This window comes from Poromitra crassiceps, assembly GCF_964638095.1.
Source record: "Poromitra crassiceps genome assembly, chromosome: 2".
NCBI lineage: Eukaryota > Metazoa > Chordata > Actinopteri > Beryciformes > Melamphaidae > Poromitra > Poromitra crassiceps.
In genome coordinates, this window is record NC_139624.1 from 22,501,261 (window position 1) to 22,523,084 (window position 21,824).

The 21,824-nt window shown below is 43.0% G+C and overlaps 1 protein-coding gene and 1 long non-coding RNA gene across 2 annotated transcripts in view; both read right to left on the reverse strand.

Annotated features, from left to right (window-relative positions):
* The window catches only part of LOC310798964 (calcium/calmodulin-dependent protein kinase type 1D-like), a gene marked incomplete at its 3' end in the record, with an annotated part of 107,015 nt that extends 97,749 nt beyond the window's left edge, over positions 1 to 9,266 (reverse strand). Inside the window, exon 1 of the mRNA XM_083661527.1 lies at positions 9,136 to 9,266. Within this exon, the coding sequence (XP_083517653.1) occupies positions 9,136 to 9,242 (107 nt within the window). The 5' untranslated portion in view covers positions 9,243 to 9,266. The remainder of the gene's footprint in view (positions 1 to 9,135) is intronic.
* Positions 9,267 to 15,432: 6,166 nt separating this feature from the next.
* Positions 15,433 to 21,197, reverse strand: LOC310790238. The gene is made up of 4 exons (XR_014553368.1): positions 21,169 to 21,197; positions 20,842 to 20,973; positions 19,153 to 19,290; positions 15,433 to 17,321 (listed from the first exon to the last, which is right to left on the reverse strand). It is a non-coding gene; the product is annotated as an uncharacterized lncRNA (long non-coding RNA).
* Positions 21,198 to 21,824: the final 627 nt, after the last annotated feature.

Consider the following 21,824-nt stretch of genomic DNA (forward strand, 5'->3'; position numbering starts at 1 on the left):
TACTGTAGGTAATACACTATTGACAAGTACCTCATACAACCATCTACTGTAGGTAATACACTATTGACAAGTACCTCATACAACCATCTACTGTAGGTAATACACTATTGACAAGTACCTCATACAACCATCTACTGTAGGTAATACACTATTGACAAGTACCTCATACAACCATCTACTGTAGGTAATACACTATTGACAAGTACCTCATACAACCATCTACTGTAGGTAATACACTATTGACAAGTACCTCATACAACCATCTACTGTAGGTAATACACTATTGACAAGTACCTCATACAACCATCTACTGTAGGTAATACACTATTGACAAGTACCTCATACAACCATCTACTGTAGGTAATACGCTATTGACAAGTACCTCATACAACCAGCTACTGTAGGTAATACTGTAGGTAATACACTATTGACAAGTACCTCATACAACCAGCTACTGTAGGTAATACACTATTGACAAGTACCTCATACAACCATCTACTGTAGGTAATACACTATTGACAAGTACCTCATACAACCAGCTACTGTAGGTAATACACTATTGACAAGTACCTCATACAACCAGCTACTGTAGGTAATACACTATTGACAAGTACCTCATACAACCATCTACTGTAGGTAATACACTATTGACAAGTACCTCATACAACCATCTACTGTAGGTAATACACTATTGACAAGTACCTCATACAACCATCTACTGTAGGTAATACACTATTGACAAGTACCTCATACAACCATCTACTGTAGGTAATACGCTATTGACAAGTACCTCATACAACCAGCTACTGTAGGTAATACTGTAGGTAATACACTATTGACAAGTACCTCATACAACCAGCTACTGTAGGTAATACACTATTGACAAGTACCTCATACAACCATCTACTGTAGGTAATACACTATTGACAAGTACCTCATACAACCAGCTACTGTAGGTAATACACTATTGACAAGTACCTCATACAACCAGCTACTGTAGGTAATACACTATTGACAAGTACCTCATACAACCATCTACTGTAGGTAATACACTATTGACAAGTACCTCATACAACCATCTACTGTAGGTAATACACTATTGACAAGTACCTCATACAACCAGCTACAGTAGGTAATACACTATTGACAAGTACCTCATACAACCATCTACTGTAGGTAATACACTATTGACAAGTACCTCATACAACCATCTACTGTAGGTAATACACTATTGACAAGTACCTCATACAACCATCTACTGTAGGTAATACACTATTGACAAGTACCTCATACAACCATCTACTGTAGGTAATACACTATTGACAAGTACCTCATACAACCATCTACTGTAGGTAATACACTATTGACAAGTACCTCATACAACCATCTACTGTAGGTAATACACTATTGACAAGTACCTCATACAACCATCTACTGTAGGTAATACACTATTGACAAGTACCTCATACAACCATCTACTGTAGGTAATACACTATTGACAAGTAGCTCATACAACCATCTACTGTAGGTAATACACTATTGACAAGTACCTCATACAACCATCTACTGTAGGTAATACACTATTGACAAGTAGCTCATACAACCATCTACTGTAGGTAATACACTATTGACAAGTAGCTCATACAACCATCTACTGTAGGTAATACACTATTGACAAGTACCTCATACAACCATCTACTGTAGGTAATACACTATTGACAAGTACCTCATACAACCATCTACTGTAGGTAATACACTATTGACAAGTAGCTCATACAACCATCTACTGTAGGTAATACACTATTGACAAGTACCTCATACAACCATCTACTGTAGGTAATACACTATTGACAAGTAGCTCATACAACCATCTACTGTAGGTAATACACTATTGACAAGTACCTCATACAACCATCTACTGTAGGTAATACGCTATTGACAAGTAGCTCATACAACCATCTACTGTAGGTAATACACTATTGACAAGTACCTCATACAACCATCTACTGTAGGTAATACACTATTGACAAGTAGCTCATACAACCATCTACTGTAGGTAATACACTATTGACAAGTACCTCATACAACCAGCTACTGTAGGTAATACACTATTGACAAGTAGCTCATACAACCATCTACTGTAGGTAATACACTATTGACAAGTACCTCATACAACCATCTACTGTAGGTAATACACTATTGACAAGTACCTCATACAACCATCTACTGTAGGTAATACACTATCAACATGTTGAATCGGCCGGAAAAGCAGACTAGAGCCAATGGTGCGGGACACACCGCAAATACTAGAGCCCAGACATGGCCGACCCCGACGAATGGGCTTGGTGTGTCTGTCTGGGGCTTTAGATGAACACAGAAGAGGTATGGGGCCCTATCTTCGTACAGGCGATATCCCCTATTTGCGCTTGCGCACCTGTTTGCGCATGCAAACAGGGAAGATACCGGTCTGCCTAGCGCATTTGTCCAGGTGTTATGCCGGGTTTTGCACGCCCGCCCGGCAGCATCCCCACCTCACGGCGGGAGCAGAGGTGTAGTGCTATCTTGAGAAGTGAGGGAACGCACCTATTTGCGGAACACCCCCCTCCCCCAGCACACGCACAGGTCCCCCCGCACGCACACACACTACACTGACACACACACATAATTTATTGTGTCCTCTAGACACTGCAGAAGTAGCCCATGACAGAGTCAGTTATCACAAACAGCTAAGCTAAACAAGTCTCAAGCATCACGCAAGTTGCACAAGGCTGCATAATTGATCATTTGGCACGGCGGCTGGCATTTTTAGCAAGTAACTTACCATTTTGTGGCGAATTCTGGCGTTGCAAATTGCAATCTGGTGATTAACGCTAACTTTTGATTAGCGTTAATTGAAAATAAATCTCGGTAATGTAACGTGCACTCCATAGTAAAATGTACACCGCTTGCGCATGTGCAGAAACTGAGAAACCGGACCGGTGTGCTTCCGTGTGTAGCTGATTTGGCCCAGGGGGCGTGTGCCTGCCTGGTGCCAAAACAGCTTTTAACATTGTTTCTAAATGATTGTAAACGTACCTTTTTCGCAACTGGTCCGAAAAATGAAAGGATGTTTGGCTGCCTTTTCATCTTTACTTGTTATCTCGTCAGGTACTGGGAGAAAAAAAACATTTTGATGCTTAAAATGCCACTACTAGCTAGTTAAGGTGGACCGGTGGAGTGTTTCCCTCTTCCTTCAAGCCAGAGTTGATACCATGTGAATCATTCAGCCCACCTTAAATTTAAGGTGGAACGTTTCCTTCTTCCTTCAAGCCACGACTCACGAGTTGATGCCATGTGAATCATTCAGCCCACCTTAAATATAGACGAATGACAACTTTGTCCAGATTCACTCGTTTTATTGGCTGCACATACACACACACGTTGACACACACAAAACACTGCTTGGAGAAGTATGGGAACGCCGTTCCCACGCGTTCTGCCGGGACTACACCACTGGGCGGGAGCATATTGTAATGATTTATACAGAAATGTACAACTGTTTAAAAGTGATATAATTGTCTGGTAGACGTGACCTCCCTGATTTCTAAGTTAAAACAGCCCCGAAATATGTTGGGGATGCAATTCTCGGTGGGGATGCGGAAACGTTCATGGCATGTGCCGCAGGCGCAAATTAGAGCCGTGACAAAATCATCTGCGCCGCCCCCCGCAAACGGGATTTGGGTGGTCTTAACTACCAGAATTATTCACAGGGTGGCCAGGCAATGCTGGGCATTACGTCAATCAAAACCAATCAGATTCCCGTCTCGCGATTGCCGTTTGTGCGAGGCATGCAATATGCTGTAATTCTCTCCAGTGATTAAACTGCTCTGAAATTCAACTCCAGGTAGCAGAACAATGCTACAGAGGGAAGAGAGAGAGGGAGAGAGAGGGAGAGACAGAGAGAGAGGGGGGGGAGAGAGACAGAGAGAGAGAGAGAGAGAGAGAGAGGGGGGGGGGGGGGAGAGACAGAGAGACAGAGAGACAGAGAGAGAGAGAGGGGAGGGAAGAGAGAGAGAGAGAGAGAGAGAGAAAGAGAAAGAGAGAGAGAGACACCTTTTCTGCTGATGTGGAGGGAAACAGCGAGGGGTCCAGATGGGTCCAAAGACCTGCAGGGAGCTACTCCAGTTAATGTGTTGCTACATTGATTCCTCGATATTGATTGTGTAACCTTGTATGTGTGCCTGTGTGTGTGTCTATGTGTGTTAGCGTGTGTATGTTCTTGCGTGCCTTGCATGTGAGTGAGTGTGTGTGTGTGTGTGTCTATGTGTGTGAGCGTGTGTAGGTCTGTGCCTGCGTGCATGTGTGTGTGAGTGCCTGCATGTGAGTGTGTGTGTGTGTGGAGGTCTGTGCCTGCGTGCATGTGTGTGTGAGTGCCTGCCTGCGTGCATGTGTGTGTGTGTGTGTGTGTGTGTGTGTGTGAGGGATGCCCACATGGCTGTGGCCCGGTGCAGACTTCAGGAGGTTTGGGAGCAGACCAATCCGCCCCCAATCTTTCTAGCACGGGGATCAACCGGTGTGTGTGTGTGTGTGTGTGTGTGTGTGTGTGTGTGTGTGTGTGCGTGTGTGTGTGTGTGTGTGTGTGTGGGCAGCAGCAGCATCGCCCCTTCACTACAATCCAAGACGAGCTAGCCTGGAAGAACAGCTGTTACGCAATTAGAGATGCAACGATGAATCAATTAGTTGTCAACTATTAAATTAATCGCAACTATTTTGATAATAAAAAAAAAAGACAAAATTCTCTGATTCCAGCTTCTCAAATAAGACTATTTTCTGGTTTCTTTACTCCTCTGTGACAGCAAAGTGAATATCTTTGGGTTGTGGACAAAACAAGACATTTGAGGATGTCTGTGACGGCTGTGGGCTGTCCTACTACATTTGCCAGTGTTCCCCTGTGTTTCCCCTCTTCCTCTCATCTCCTGTCTGTCTTTGGCTGCAGTCAAAGTGTTGTTGTTGTTGTTGTTGTTGTTGTTGTTTTAGGTTAGGAAGGTTCCTAACTGCTCAACGTGAACTAGAAGTATTGAGTGGCAGCATGATAAGAGAGGCTGGAATGGGGCAGATTCGTCTTTGCGAAGGACACATGAATCAAGCCACAAGGTTATCCTGGAAGAAAACTTGCTTCCTTCTGCTCTGACAATGTTCCACAACTCTGAGGATTGGTTTTTTTCCAGCAGGACAATCATGCTCCATCCCACACAGCTACAGTAGGTCAATCAAGGTGTGGATGAAGGAGCACCAGATCAAGAGCGTGTCATGACCAGAGCCCAGAGCCCAGAGCTGAACCTTAGTGAGAACCTCTGGAATGTGATCAAGAGGAAGATGGATGGTCACAAGCCATCAAACAAAGCTGAGCTGCTTGAATTTGTGATGTGATGTGATGTGATGTGGTGATGTGAAGTGATGTGATGTGATGTGATGTTGTGATGTGGTGTTGTGATGTGATGTTGTGATGTGATGTGATGTGATGTGATGTGATGTGATGTGATGTGGTGATGCGATGTGAAGTGATGTGGTGTGATGTGATGTGATGTGATGTGTTGTGATGTGATGTGGTGTGACGTGAAGTGATGTGATGTGGTGTGGTGTGATGTGAAGTGATGTGGTGTGACGTGATGTGATGTGATGTGATGTGGTGTGATGTGATGATGTGATGTGATGTGATGTGGTGTGATGTGATGTGATGTGATGTGGTGTGGTGTGATGTGATGTGATGTGGTGTGGTGTGACGTGATGTGATGTGATGTGGTGTGGTGTGGTGTGATGTGATGATGTGATGTGATGTGGTGTGATGTGATGTGATGTGGTGTGGTGTGGTGTGATGTGATGATGTGATGTGATGTGGTGTGATGTGATGTGATGTGGTGTGGTGTGGTGTGATGTGATGATGTGATGTGATGTGATGTGGTGTGATGTGATGTGATGTGGTGTTGTGACGTGACGTGACGTGGTGTGATGTTATGTGATGTGATGTGATGTTGTGATGTGATGTGATGTGATGTGATGTGATGTGATGTGATGTGGTGTGGTGTGGTGTGGTGTGATGTGATGATGTGATGTGATGTGATGTGGTGTGATGTGATGTGATGTGGTGTTGTGACGTGACGTGACGTGGTGTTATGTGATGTGATGTGATGTTGTGATGTGATGTGATGTGATGTGATGTGATGTGATGTGGTGTGGTGTGGTGTGATGTGATGTGATGTGGTGTGATGTTATGTGATGTGATGTGATGTGATGTGAAAGACTTGTGGAGAGCATGCCGAGATGCATGAAAGCTGTGATTGAAAATCAGAGTTATTCCACCAAATATTGATTTCTGAACTCTTCCTAAGTTATAAAACATTAGTATTGTGTTGTTTAACTCATTGAGTGCCAGCCACTTTTGGAGAACGGACGCTCCCAGTGCCAGAGTTTCAGAGCGTTTTCAGTGATTTCTCTAGGCCCACAGAATATTGTGTGATATGTAAACATGTAACATGTAAACACCGAACACGCCCAAAGAACGATGAGACTCTCTTCTATCATCAGCAAAAAAAAGTTTATTGATATCATTTTCCATTCTTTAGTTATGAGCCGGAGAGGATAGGTTGTTTTGAGCAAAAAGAGACGTTTCAAATTAGAAGCTGAGATAATTAGCCTTTTGTGAAATGAAGCATTTCAAGCACATTCACTGACTCTGAAGCTAATATTTTCTGATGTGACACCTCAAAAATAATTTCCTTCAATAAAACAGTGAAAACAAAGGAATTTTGTTTGGCAAAATAATATTTTTTAGCTGCAACCAGCAGCGCTGGCCCCTGCGTGCGCTGCTGGTTGCAGCTTCTTGCTGGTTTTGATTTACTGCTGGTGGGCATCAGATATTCTAGCTTGTGTTGCCAATCCTGTCCTGCTGTCTGGGTCTGTCTGGGTCGGTGTTGTATGCTGCCCTGCGTGCCCCCCCCCCCCCTCAACTGCAAACCCCTCCTCCGTGGGTGTGTCTCTGGTGGCTCTGGTGGCTCTCTGCTGAGTTTGCTCTGTACTGAAAAGTGCGCTACATCCAGCTTTTTTACAGCGTTCCGCGTGTATTTGTTACCGGCTCCCATCGCTTCCAGTTGAGAATAATAACAACTCCACAACTAATCATGCGGATGGGCTATCGCAGCGGACACGGAGGGGCTCAATTGTGGCAGCAGATTGGCTGCTGCAGGCACAGCTAACGTTATGCTTCATGCATATCGATGCATACCGATGCGATTTCCGTTTCCCCATGACTTCTTCTCTCTTTTTTCCTCGCCTTTCTCTAATCTGGAGAGCACTGTCGCCACCTAATGGGTCCCTAAAATAGCTTTTACACATTCAACATCCACCATACTTTCACAGGAGATAGATCTGGCTTTGATCCACGTCCCACCGTCAAAAAACGCAATTGACGACAATCGTCGTCATTGGCACTCTACGTTAGTATTCGAATTGACGACGATTGTCGTCATTGGCACTCAATGAGTTAAAAATGAATATGAACTTGTTTTCTTTGCAGTATTTGAGGTCTGAAAACACAAAAATTTAAGAAAGGAGCTGTTAGGAATTTAAATTTAAATTACAAAATTTGAAGGTCAAGGTCTGAAAACACTGCATCTTTTTGGGTTATTTTGACCATTTGCCATTTTTGCAAATAAATGCTCTAAATGACAATATTTTTATTTGGAATTTGGGAGAAATGTTGTCAGTAGTTTATAGAATAAAACAAAAATGTTCTTTTTACTCAAACACATAGTAAAATCTGAAAATCTGATAATTTTGTAGTGGTCTCTTAATTTTTTCCAGAGCTGTATAAATACTATGTGGGCAAGACTGCCTTACCGGCTGAGCTGCGTCTGCAAGCCTGCGAAGTGGGCGAACCCTCGTGGGGAAACCAACAACGGACAATATTGTCACTCAAAAACTCGACAACGTTGGACCGGAAGCGCCTGCAACAGAACCTTTTCACGGTGGCCATTTTGTGTCTCAAAGGCAGGATAAACACACAGGTGTACCAAAACATTAATTAGGGTTTCCAACTTCCAGTCTATATAGGTGTTCCAGTGCTGCCTGGGGCCCTAATTGGTGAGTTGGTTGCACCTGTGTTTATCCTGCCTTTGAGACACAAAATGGCGGCTGTGAAAAGGGTCTACTCTAATGGCGGCGACCGGTGCTGTTACTTCCGCTCTGGAGCAGACGAGTTTAACAAAGAGGGAACACAGACACACAAAATACAGCGCTGCTGTCTATGTGCTGCCTCCTGCAGGTGAGGCGGTGTGACAACGGACAGCAGAAACGAGCGAGGAGGAGGAGGAGGAGGGGAAGGAGGAAGACGACGACGCATGGTAGGATAGGAAGGAGCGCACGTGCAGCATGCTCGATTTCTAGTATATATCGTCGCTGCGGAAACCTTGTCGGCCTATCTCCAAATTTGGCCATTTTCTTTTTATTTCATAAATGGATTTAGTCAATGAAGTGGGTACGCAAAAATAACCTGTGAATGTTTCAGGTACTTTGGGCCAGCAAAAGATGTTACATTACTGGTTATTAATGTTGTAACACTAACACATTATGTTAAAATGTGAATGCTTTTTCTTCTTTGTGAGAAATTGCTTTTACACAGACAGACAGACACACACACACACACACACACACAAATGTATTTATTTATAAAACTAGGCTATGTTTGTAATGTCAGTATAAGTTCCATCTGGACTATTATAGCACTGAAATTCATTGAGTACCACAGACACACTGGCAGCCCCTATAGAAAATATCATGGGGGATACCAGGATTAGTATAGTAAGGCCATAGCATAGAAACATGTGATAGAGTACAATCACCTCAGACACACTATAGCCTATGTCCCTTAGTCCCTATATGATTTATGATGTAAACTCATCATACATTCACCAGTGAGCTTCTAGGAATAGTGATATGAATCATAGGAATGAAATAGCACAGTGTGAACTCTATGGAATGAAATAGCCTATCATCACAGACAGACTGTAAATCCCTGGAGCAATATTAATCTGATCCTCTTCTCACAGCCTAAACACAGCAGAGGCACAGGGAGGCACGGTGTGAACTTGTTGTACTCACGTGCCGAGGATCTCTTTGAAGTCGAAGATCTTCTTGATATCGTCGACTTGTTTTTTCCACGCGCTTGCTCCTCTGCCGCCGGTACCGTCTCCGTTCTCCCGAGCCATGGCACCGCACCGCACCGCGCTCTCTCTGACCGTCACCACCGGCCCACCGACACTGACACGAGCCGAGCACGGCCTAGAATGAGATAATGCACAGAGCGCTGTCCTCGCGCGCGGGGTGTTTGTTTGTTTGTTTGTTTGTTTGTTTACGAGTCCTCCTCCTGCAGGCTGCTGAGACCAGTCTCCTGCTCCGTCTCCAGCATGCGCGAGCGTCTGTCTGCCTGGCCCGCAGCAGCTGTCAAGCAAGCAAGGAGGAGACACATGACTTCCGGTCGAGGGCTTCGAAATAAAAGACTTAATTGATGGACACGCAACCATGTCCATCAATTAACCCTGGAGGGGCTCCAAGCCGTTTCAGGGGAGGTTCAATGAATGGAAGTGAAACATGCGCGAATTCGCAATAACTGTGACCAGATGTGCGAATTTCTGAAATGCACCTTTTGTGTTGACATCACCCACTGACTCCATTGTGATGTCATCCACACCGGGGGTGTCATGCAAGCCAAAAATCTGAGGGGGTGAACTCCGAATTTTTTTGGCGGCGCACAAGCCAGATTTAGAGGAATATCTAATTTTAAATTAATAGAGTGAGCAGGTGTAACCAAGGCTATTTTCCAAACTGCTCTCAGCCTCCTGGAAAGATCCACTATCACCAGACTAAGTACATTGCCACTGCCCAGGCTCAATGGACTTGACAAAAAAGGGAGACCACACGTTTCAAAGCAATGTAACACAATGTTTATTTTGGCTGGTATTGCCTTTTCAGAAGGTAGACATCTTTTCTCTTCCATTAGTCTCATCTAGTGTCCTCTAGAGCAGGGCTTCCCAACCATTTTTGTGCCAAGGACTGGTAGATACATGGGAAAAAAAGTCGCGGACCGGTTGTCAATTTTAATGGTTTTAGTTATATATATTTACTCACCAGGTGGTGACAAAGGGTAAATAACAGCCTTTTGTGTTGTACTGTATGTAGCCTATACAGTATTTATGTTTTTGTTTTAACTACAAACATAAATAAACGTCAACTTGAAACTATGTTTCAACTACCACACACAGCCTATAATATTATAGCCTATGTTTATTTAAAAGAAAAAAAAAAAAAAAAATTTACCTCTCAAAAATCTGAGGGGGCAATGGGCATGACGCCACTGATCCACACCACTGTGAAATCCCCCCCCCCCCCCCCCCATGTTAATTTCACATATAGACTATTTCACCAGAATTATGTTGCTGGAAAACAAAGAAAAATAGATTAAAAAAATCCTATATAATAACAATGTGAAGTCTCTGTCCGTCTGTGAGCAGAATTGTGTTCGGCCACAGCTATGCCAATGTATGTGCGATCGGGCTGAATCTTTCAGGAAGAAAAAGAGCACCCCTGTGACCTAAGGGAGCCAGATTTTTTAATTACCCGAATGCCAATGTTTTTAGTGCTTTATCATCAGCATTCGATGATGATGTCGTCAGTGATGTCACTTGAGCAATTGCGATGTCATCAGTGATGTCACTCAAACAATTGTGATGTCATCAGTGATGATGGGCTGCGTTATTATAAGTAGTAGTGGGGCACTACTACAGCGATATTTTATGTTTATTGTCACAGCATCAGCAATCATAGACATCAGTGTCATCAGTCACTAGGGCGGAACATTTTGACAAGAAGCTTGTCGCCTTCGGTGTGTGAATGTAGGCACATTGTAAAGCACTTTTGGGTAAAAGCACTATATAAATGCAGTCCATTTACCGTTTACCATCATCAGTGATGTCATAGACATGACATCATCATGATGTCATAAATCCCGGCCATAACATGTTCCGCCCATGGCGGCTAGAGGGACAGAATGTAGGGAAACAATGGATGGATGAATCCAGAAGGAGGCGGTAATGCAACATAAAGGATGCCAACTGATATAAAACACCAAGCGCCCATGGTGCATCCTCTCCACATTCTCCACCCTCCTAGCTCGACTGCTAGTAATAAAAAATAAAAAAAGCACAATGCAACAGGAAGTAGGGCTAGGGCCAATTTTCGAATTATGTTGTCAAGTTGAAACGGTATTTAGCCGGCCAATGTCTCTCAAATATATACACAAAACGCAGAGGGCAAAAAGGTCAATTTTAACCCCAAAAGTAGAAGTTACAAGTTACTTTTAGCTACAACTGAGTAGCTTTTAGTGCAGATACTTTTGGGGGATATTTTCATTATTATTTTTATCTTGTGTAAGATAAAATTTACCATACAAACAACGACAACAACACAGGCCTACACATAAATCTAATTTCCTGTCTTCTCTCTGCTAACTCTGTCTAACTTGACCGCCAACCAGCAGGCCACCTGCAATTGTCTGAATGCACTGATCTCACACACACACACACACACACACACACACACACACACACACACACACACACACCCTAACACCCCCTCCACTCACTATATCAGCACTATAATTGTTATAATTATAATAAATAAATAATTATAATTGTTTATAATTGTGTGTGTGTGTATATGTATATATATATATACTGTATATATATTATCCTGTCCTGCCCTGTCTCTCTTTCATGCACACACACCCGAGTGCATGAGGACACATGAGCATCAGGTCCCCCATTGCCATAACAACCATTGCTTCAATAAACCACTCTCATATATATATGTAAGGGGAAATTTACCGGTATAATATACCGGTATAATATACCGGTATATATACCGGTATATTATACCGGTACTGCACCACTCTATATTATATAGAGTGGTTTATTGAAGCAATGGTTGTTATGGCAATGGGGGACCTGATGCTCATGTGTCCTCATGCGCTCGGGCGTGTGTGTGTGTGTGTGTGTGTGTGTGCGAAAGAGAGACAGAGAGCAAGAAGGAGGAAGAGACAGAGAGTGAGAGTGATTGTGAGAGACAGATAAATTGAGCAAGAGAGAGACAGAGGGTGAGAGAGAGACTGAGTTAATTCGCACTGCACCAAATGAGAGAGCCCGTGTGAATGGCGGTGACAGCCGCGTGCGACAGAGCGGCAGAGCCGTGAGATCAGTTGTGTACAACATGACAGCGGGCGGGCGGCACGCGCGCCGGGTTTAACTGAGCTGTTGAATCACACTGTGCAGGCCGGGATGCAGACAGATGCCTGAGATGAGTTCAGCTCAGGTCAGCCTGCTGCTCACAGTAAAGGACACTCACACGTACAGCTTTAGCACCAGATAGTGCACTCTTAAGGTCGATGCTCTATGTCGTATTGTCGTTGCTGCAGGTTCAGGCTTTATTGGATGGGCTCTGAGCAAGAGTCATCCAATTTATAACCTCAGCAGCAGGGTAGGATTTATGGCATCACTGATTATGTCACAATGTATGACATCATCAGTGATTTATGACATCACTGATGTCATCGGTGTGGCATCATCGAGTCATCGAGCTTGAGTGTGAATGTAGAATAACACATCCCCACATTATGACGTGATAGTGTCGTGATATACGAGTAGTGGCTAGGTCGGCCACCAGGCCGAGCCGTGTGGAACTGTATGACATCATCGGCGATTTATGACCTCATCACTGTCTGTGACATCATCAGTCATTTATGACATCATTGGGAGAACTGTATGACAGCATCAGCGAGCTGGCCACATATGGCATCTTTGGCATTGACATCCCCCTAGTGGCCATGCCATAAAAACAACACATAATGCGTTCATTAATTTTAACAGGTACTGCTTCAGCTCAGGGACATGTGTTGTTTTTAACACATCTGTTCTAAGTGTTTGACTGGTCATATGTGTAGTAGCCTTATGTGAGAGATCTGATAGTTTAGTGCCCAATCAAATGTCTTTTTGCCAGGCTGACTGCCGGCCTAAATCTGGCTCTGATTGAAGGTCGGAAGGCTGACCGACTCATAACCCTGATCAGGTATCCAATCATGTCACCTCCCGTGGTGACATCACCACGTACAAATTGGTGCCTGGCATACTAAGGTTTACCTAGTCTTGTTTCAAGACAACTGCACATTTTCGAGTGGCCTTTTATTGTGACCAGCCCAAGGCACACCTGTGCAATAATGATGCATGCAATCCACATCTTGATAGGTAGGTAGGTAGGAGACATGACTGAGACACAGAGAGAGGTAGAGACAGAAAAATGTAGACAGAAACAAAGAGAATCAGAGAGGGGAGACACACAGGTAGAGAGAGAGCTCAGTTGCTCATGAGTATTCCAGTTGCAAACGACTGCAGCTCTTTATCAGCAAGCAGGGACCTCTCCTGCTCTCTCTCCTCAGCTCCACTCTGAGTCAGCACATTCTCCAGTTTGATCATTACCCCCCCCCCCCCCCCCCTCCAATGAAAGATGATTACCCAAGCTGCAGGGAGAGGAGGGGATTTACTGGAACACGGTTGGTGAGGAAGATGAAACTTCCTCCTCTCTTACCATTTTCACTGAGCTTCAGCCTAATATACCTTTTTCACAGCAGTCATTTTGTGTCTAAAAGGCAGGGGTGAAACCAAAACATTAATGGGGGTTTCCAACTTCAATCCATTTGGTGTTCCATGTGCTGGGGCCCTCATTACTGTTTTGGTTGCACCTGTGTTTTGTGGTCTTGAGTCCGGTCTCGAGTAGTCCAACACCACTAGTCTCATGTGGTCAGACCCTACGGCTGATGAAGTGGGCGTACCTTGAAATGGTCTTGCAGGGGGGGGCAGGGTGTCTGTCCAAGCCCAAACTTGTCGCATGGGTTTAACTCAACCAATCAGATTATTTCTGTCTGAGAAATGTTTTTTAGGCATTAAAAACTCATTATATATAATAATGAAGAAAGATGCAGCTCTAAGTTACATGGAACCACTTGTATTCAAGAAAGAAAACAAAATAGAAGTGACCGCAATAACATCCAACACACTGGTTTATTGTTGACATTAGTGGTTGTTTGTTTGCCTTCTGATCAGCGACTGGAGTTCACAGTTGACCGGCTTTTTATTTACCACGTTACTGTGGATACATAAGTGCACCGCCAACTGTGAGGCCCAATAACCAGCAGCTGTTTCTATTCAGAGGACCATCCACTGAGCCTCATGTTTACACCAAGCGGCAACCTCCGGAGCTGAAAAATTAAGCCAACACGTAAGTGCCAAAAACTGCAGTTTCACCAGTGGCCACTTGGGGCTGGCTGTAAAAGCGAGTCCATCCCTATAGACCTCCATGTTAAAATGCCCAACTTCACAACAGAAGTAAACCTGTTTACAGCCCCGGTTTTGGTCTCTAGTCTATAGCTATTTTCACTATTCATGACGATACGGGGGGGTGTATTTTCATGTAACTCATCCATTTATAGTCTATGTCTGCGAAGATTAGTGCATTTGTATAGAAGTCACTGGAAAACAACTACTCACTTGAGTAGGTGCTTAATGAGTTTATGGTCTCAATTGCTGGTTTCAAGTCTTCAATACAGCATGATGTTTATTTTAAAGGATAAAGGATGGTCCCATATTAAGAGTAAAACAGACGATAAAGCAGACTATACTTGAATTTGGTGAGTGACAGGTCGCCTGTCCAATGATCGCTCAGCACGCAGATCATGGACCAATAGCAGGCACTGCTGCGGCTTTTCCTGTAAAAAAAAAGATCACTTCTGGCGTGTGTATTTTCTCTAAATGGCCCCATAATTGACAAAAAATAACATCACGCTGGGCTTAACATTATTGTTTTGGAAATTGTCCCTTAAAGCAATCATTACTGGGGAAAGAAATAAAATTACAGTAATGCGTTAATGCCCAACATTGGTTAGGAAGTGTATGTAACATTACTGAAATGTACAATAATGTTACTAACTTGCTTACCTGCTTTCTCAGATGAAAAAAAAGAAAAGGGGCAAATTAGAAAAATGACCCTGGCAAAATCTTTTTTTCACATATTCATAAGTCATAAACACAGGAGAGAAAACTATTTAGGATCAGACTTAGAAAATGGAAAAAATTCCCCCCCCCCCCCTCGCCTCTCAGGGCTTCCGTAGGGAGCTGTAACACACCGGCTCTCTCAGTCTGCCTGTTAATTGCTCCATCAATCTGGGGAAATAAATAAATAAGTGAATAAAAAGAAATTGAAATGGCCACCGCTGCTCATTTACCTCCCGGCGTAATAAGAGCCACTGCGTTCAAAAGGAAAAAAGAAGCACAATCAATTTTCTAATGTGGCGGTTTATTACAGCGATATACCACAACAAGTTGAATGGTGTTTTGTGCAGCGAATACAGTCGACAGCGAGCATGACACAAAACAACATTTGGGAGATGGATCGTGTCAAAACTGTTCCAGAGGGAACAGCTGGAAAAGTACACAAATGTGACTGCATGATAAACAGAGAAATGACTGTCAAAGCCCTCCAACACACACAGCGCCGTGTGTGTTAAAGGGACAGACGGACAGTTCACCACCAAATCAAAAATACATATTTGTCCTCTCAGCTGTAGTACTATTTATTAATCTAGATCAGTGGTGCCCAACGTTTTTACACTTCAGATCTACTTTTATATTTTTCAACAGCACAAGATCTACCTGTCCACCCCCGCTGTAACAGTAAACGTGATAATTAGACTTTGTACACACAAAAACATAATTACAACAAAATCATAAACTCGTATTCCATACTTTAAGTGTGGGTAGACATGACCATACATTAAATGCTGTTTATAATTTCCATGATAAGCAATAATCAATGAGCAATAAACAGTATTTGTTAATGTATATTTAAATTGTCCGTTTGCAATAAACATGCACGGAATGACTGGTTGAATGCGAGACACTGACACTACAAAGTTATACTCATCCAAAAATGATTTTGGGATCCATCGATCTACTGGTTTTCGGTTGTGACCAATGATCTAGATCATTTTGATGCGAGTTGCCGAGTTTTGGATATATCAGCCGTAGATATCTTTGCCTCCTCAAATAAAATAGAACGGGATGGCACTCGGCCTAGGGTGCGCAGAGCACCAAAACATAATGTTTGGGGAGGGGAGGGGGGGGGGCGTGGAGAGAATAAGTAATAATAATAATATATATATTTTTTTAACTCAACAGTAATGTCTCTTTCCAGAAATCATGAAGGTTACTCAAGATAAATCTTGTAGGAACTACGGTATGTTCTTTCGACCGAACTACACCCGCTAGCTGCTGCTAGCTAGGTGGTGCAATATTCTTTCAACCGAGGGTGTGGTTCGACCTAGCGAGTAGTTCGGCAAAACAATCTCTAGATGGATAAATTGCACTACAGGAAAGAGGAAAAATATGGATTTTGGATTTTGGGGGGGGAACTGTCCCTTTAAAGATGATTTTAAATCCAAAGACCCTCTCCTGCTGCTGTAATTTAAACACTTTCAGCTTTAAAGCGGGTTATTCTTTACAGTGTTATTGAATACTGACTGCTGCACACTAACACACTAACTTTATTACCCCCGACAAAAAAAAGAGAAAACTTCCCCTCATAACGTCAAAACATCATAGCAGAAAAACCTAGTGCCCCCTACACATGATCCGCGGTACAACAGCTCTGCGCCGGCTGTCCCGTTGTTTTCCTATGGGGAGAGAGCGTTGCTGCTCAACTAGGCGGCGATGCTACCCATGGCGACGCGCACAGCTCGATGTTGACACTTTTGCGCTGCGCCCAGAGTTCAAAATATCTCAACGCTGACCTAATTGTCGCTGACCTTTCTTGAGCGCAACCAATCAGAGGAGGAAAAGAAGATAGAAAAGTGCACAACGTTTATCAATCATGTGAAGGGGGCTTAACACTCGGCAGCGCCGGCTAAGCAGAGCCGGGGGACGGGGCAAGGGGAAAAAGAAAGGAGAGAAGTCAGCACATTTGCACCCGTCATGATAGTGCACGGAGGAGGCACATTAAACATGGAAAACACAGAAGCCTTTGAGATTCAGTTCATGCGATGCTAGGAGCAGCTACTCGCCGTGGTTTCCGTTTCTTCTCGTTAAATAATGGTTTCTTGTTGTTATTAATGTTTAGAGAAGCTGAAGAGAGCTGACTGTCCGTCACTGCGGAGCCTCCTCTTCCTCCTCTTCCTGTTGGCTTTTCTTCTGAAAAAACAGTAGACGAGATTCAGCTTTAATGATCGCCATGTAGAAATTGCGTTGTCACAGCAGCAAATACAGAAAATGGAAGAGTATATAATAATATACAGCAGGGGTTTTCAAAGTCTGAGACTGTAGCCCCCCCCCCCTCCTACTTGTTTAGTTTTGCTTTTGGTTCGATCCCCGCTCCCTCCCAGCTGCTGCTGTTGTGTCCTTGGGCAAGACACTTAACCCTCCTTGCTCCCGATGGTGTGTAGGCACCCTGCGTGGCAGCCTGCCGCCATTGGTGTATGAATGGGTGAATGTAGAATATCTACTGATTGTAAAGCGCTTTGGATAAAAGCGCTATATAAATGCAGGCCATTTGCTAAATTCCTGGATGCCTATGGTCCCCCATAGACACTAAACAATTGAGACAAGATAGCCTGATATTGCTGTTTGACATACTTTATGCCCAGACGGTGTCTCACACACACACACACACACACACACACACACACACACACACACAAATGATCCCCTCCGCCTGGCAGAGATAATAAGCAGTGGAAGTACTCCACCTGGTGGCGTACTTCTGAAATAGGTGAAATTAGCCCTGGTTGTGGTGGTTGTGGTGGCTATGCTGTCTTAAAAAGACATGGCATGTTTTACATAACCTAATTAGTGAATGTGTACATTTTGAAAAGCTTTGTAGTTATGTCTGCATCTGCCAGTGGCATCATTGTCAAATTCTTGGTCTACTGGCTGGAAACCAGCGAGTCCCTTTTGGAGCTGATCTCCTCTCTCTCACTCCAGCAGTCTTGTTATGAGTTTGAGAGGCTGATAGGGGCTGACACTAATGGACTCGTCTGTTGATGGTAATTCAACTCAAGTCTCTAATAGAGTCTCTAATAGAGCGCCGCAGGAATGAGTCATAAAAGCCAGAAGTTAACATCGGGCTGGGTTCCCTCATCTGGAGGTCAATGGGATTTCTGTATGGCGATTTGGGTAGAGGCCTGAAATAAGGTCTGTGGTTCACAAGGTTTATGAAACATGAAACATTTATGTGACCTTTGTGTTCAGCAAGATAATATTCGCAAATGAACACAATTTTTAAGATTTTTGAATCGCTTTCTGGTAGGGGTGTCACGATATTTCGTCGCACGATATATGGCGATATCGAAACGTCACGATATGCGTATCGTCAGAAAAAAATGATATCGTTAAAAAAAAAAAAGAAAAATGTTTTGCTCCTGAATAATAATAGAACAAATTTAGCAGAATCAACATGCATGAGTGAGGGGGTAGACTACTACTGCCATGGCAAAACAGCTCAAGGGGTACATAAGATTACATAAGTTTAGGGACCATTGAGCATGAGTTATTTAAGAAATAGATTGTATACCGGTACTTTATTTTTCTTTCACCATGCAACAAACATTTAGTTTGTGACAGTGTGACACATTCTATTGCAAGAGAAGCATTATCTTCCATGTTGTTTTCTAGTTATTATAATAACAATTTCCAAAAACAGCATTTGTTTTGTATTTTGTGTATTTCAAATGAAAGACTATTTTTCCAGTATTTTCCCAGGGCTCCCTTGAAAAGAGGTTTCGATTTCAATGGGACTCACATGGTTAAATAAATGATAAATAAATACATAAAAATTATTTACTTTTGTTGAAAAAAATATTGTTAAAATATCGTATCGTATCGTTATCGTGAACCCAATATCGTGTATCGTATCGTGAAATTAGTGTATCGTGACACCCCTACTTTCTGGCGATCGCATGTACGCTTCAGAAGTCCCTGCGGTACTCTATTGAATGTGGAGGCCCGTTGGTTGGGTTCTTCCTACCAGCTTGAGGAAGTCGATGAGCTTGTAAGCGTCCTCTCCGCTGGAGAGCTCCACAAAGTCTCTGGGGATCCTGTAGCTCAGACAGGGGCTGGGCTGCACCGTCACCTCAGGGGTGGTGTAGCGGAACGCCGGGCCCTCCTGCACACGCGCGCACACGCACACACACACACACCAAGTTATTATTGTTAATGAAAACTAATGACATAAGGAAAACTACCGTAAATTCCGGACTATAAGCCGCACCGGTGTATAAGCCGCACCTGCAAAGTTGACTATTTTTTTCTTATATAAGCCGCACCGGACTATAAGCCGCGGGTGTTTTAGTGGTATTTTTTTTTTTTTTTTTTTTTTTTTTAATGTTTAATTACCATATGTAAGGGTTCATGCACAGAGGGGATTGTCGGGAAAGAGATGGCTGTTTGAGGAAGCTCCCATTTATTAACATTTCAACAAAACAACATAACACAACACCACCTGTGTTGTTTTTTACAGTGCACACAGTGTCATACAGTGTCATACAGTGTGGTGAAAAGAGGGCAAGAGAGGAAATTAAAACTTATTATAGTTATATAGGATTTATAGTTAGAAAGAGTGCTAAAAAAGAGAGATTTTTTTTTTTTTTTTTTCCCCCTCGAAAAAATCCATAGATAAGCCGCACCGTTATATAAGCCGCAGGGGCCAAAAAAGGCCAAAAAACGGGAAAAAAGGTGCGGCTTATAGTCCGGAATTTACGGTAAGTGTGACATTTTTTTTGTTAACTGAAATAAAAAACAAAAACAAGGCTTTACAAAACAAAAAAGTAACTGTCTTTGTCAATTTATTTCACAGTTCACACATAAGCCAAGCATTTTGGGTGGATATGAAATGTAAGTATGTTAAGTTTTTGTTTGTTGCTGTGCCAATTTTAGTCCACGCACCCCTCGCATGGCATACTTCTTCCTTTCCTTTATGGTAATGATTATGTTTTGTTGAGTTTTTATTACACAATACTTTTTCAGACCTTTTTGTATCTCGTCCCTGACAAATAACCAATATTACAAAGAAAGACTAAAACTAAGACTGCAACTAATAAAGGTTAAACTGAAGCTAAGCTAGCCTGGTTAAAACCATCCGGATCCATGAACTCACATTCTGTTTGGTTTTGTGGATCCGTCTGGACTCCATAATCCTTGTTTAATTGTTGTTATTGAGTCTATTTCTTTAACTCAACGAACGTTGACGTAACTGCTCGAGGCGGAGAGCCACGGAGGCAGCCATTACTGTTTTGCCAGCGGTGTTCATGATTGGCTGGTTACGATGTCAACTATGAGGCAGGTCCCTGATTGGCCCATCCACCTTGTTGAATCTGAAGTAGCCCACCCCGGCGCAGAAGGGCAGACAGTCTCGTAGAACAAAACACAAATGTGAGTTCACGTGACCGGATGGTTTACCAGGCTAAAGCTAAGCACTTTCAAAAAATTTAATAAAAACTAAACTAAACTACCAAACCCTCTTTAAAAACGAATTAAAACTAAACTGACACTGAAAACAAAAAGAAATCAAAATGAAAAAAACATTAAAACGAATGAAAAATGCTAACTATAACCTTGACACACATACAATATAGTTCATTATAAAAACGAATGTATCGTATGGCGTATTGAATCGTGTATCCTGAGGCAAACGGAACGTTTCGTCCTTGTTATTTACCGGCTGCTGGGCGCTCTCTCCCTCCTCCTGATTGGCTGACAGGCTGGTTCCAGATGTTAGCTCCTCCCAGCTGAACAGCAGCGAGTCCGTCACCTCTCCGAATGGGTTCAGGTCGATCAGCCACACCCTGCCCTGCAACACACACACACACACACACACACACACACACACACACACACACACACACACACACACACACACACACACACACACACACACACACACACACACACACACACACACACACATTGTAATTGACATGTGAACTGTTCCATTAAGTAGGCAGACATTTTTCTTAACATCAGAACTTGGTGGTGGTGGACTCACCCTGCTGTCTCTGTACACGTCAAACACAACTGCAACACAGACACACAACAATATTAATATCATCTTCATGTGTCATTACATCACTGCAAAGCACTTCACTGAAATTAAACCTTTAGAGCTGAACAGTCATGTGACATCTCTTGCCCCGGAAGGGAGTCTCTCATTCATTTTCTCCATAGACATTTCAAGAAATCCTTATAAAAGGAGTTTTAAGGCTGGAACCAAGCCAACCCGTTACCTACTGAATCGTGAGTGACCATAAAACATTTCAGTTGGAGCAAAAACAAAAAAGAGCAAGCAGGATTCTCCCATGTTTTAACCCCTTACTGTCTGTCAGAGGCTGTGGCGGGCTTAGTTTGAAAGCCAGAGTGAAGTTCCTGGTATCAAATGAAACTAGCTGACATGTCATGTGACCATGTCATGCTCGGGAAGGGGACTAAACACTTGAAAGTTAGGGAACATTTTGGTGAGGGAAAAACTATTTCAAAGGGGTCCCATGACCTCTCACCTCAAGATATCTGAATGAAAATGGGTTCCATTGGTACCCACAAGTCTCCCATTTACAGATAAGGTAGGACTTTTCACAGCCTAATGCTGGCAGGTATGTCATTTACATTTTTAATTTTCAAGTTTGTAATTAAGTTTGAAATTAGGCT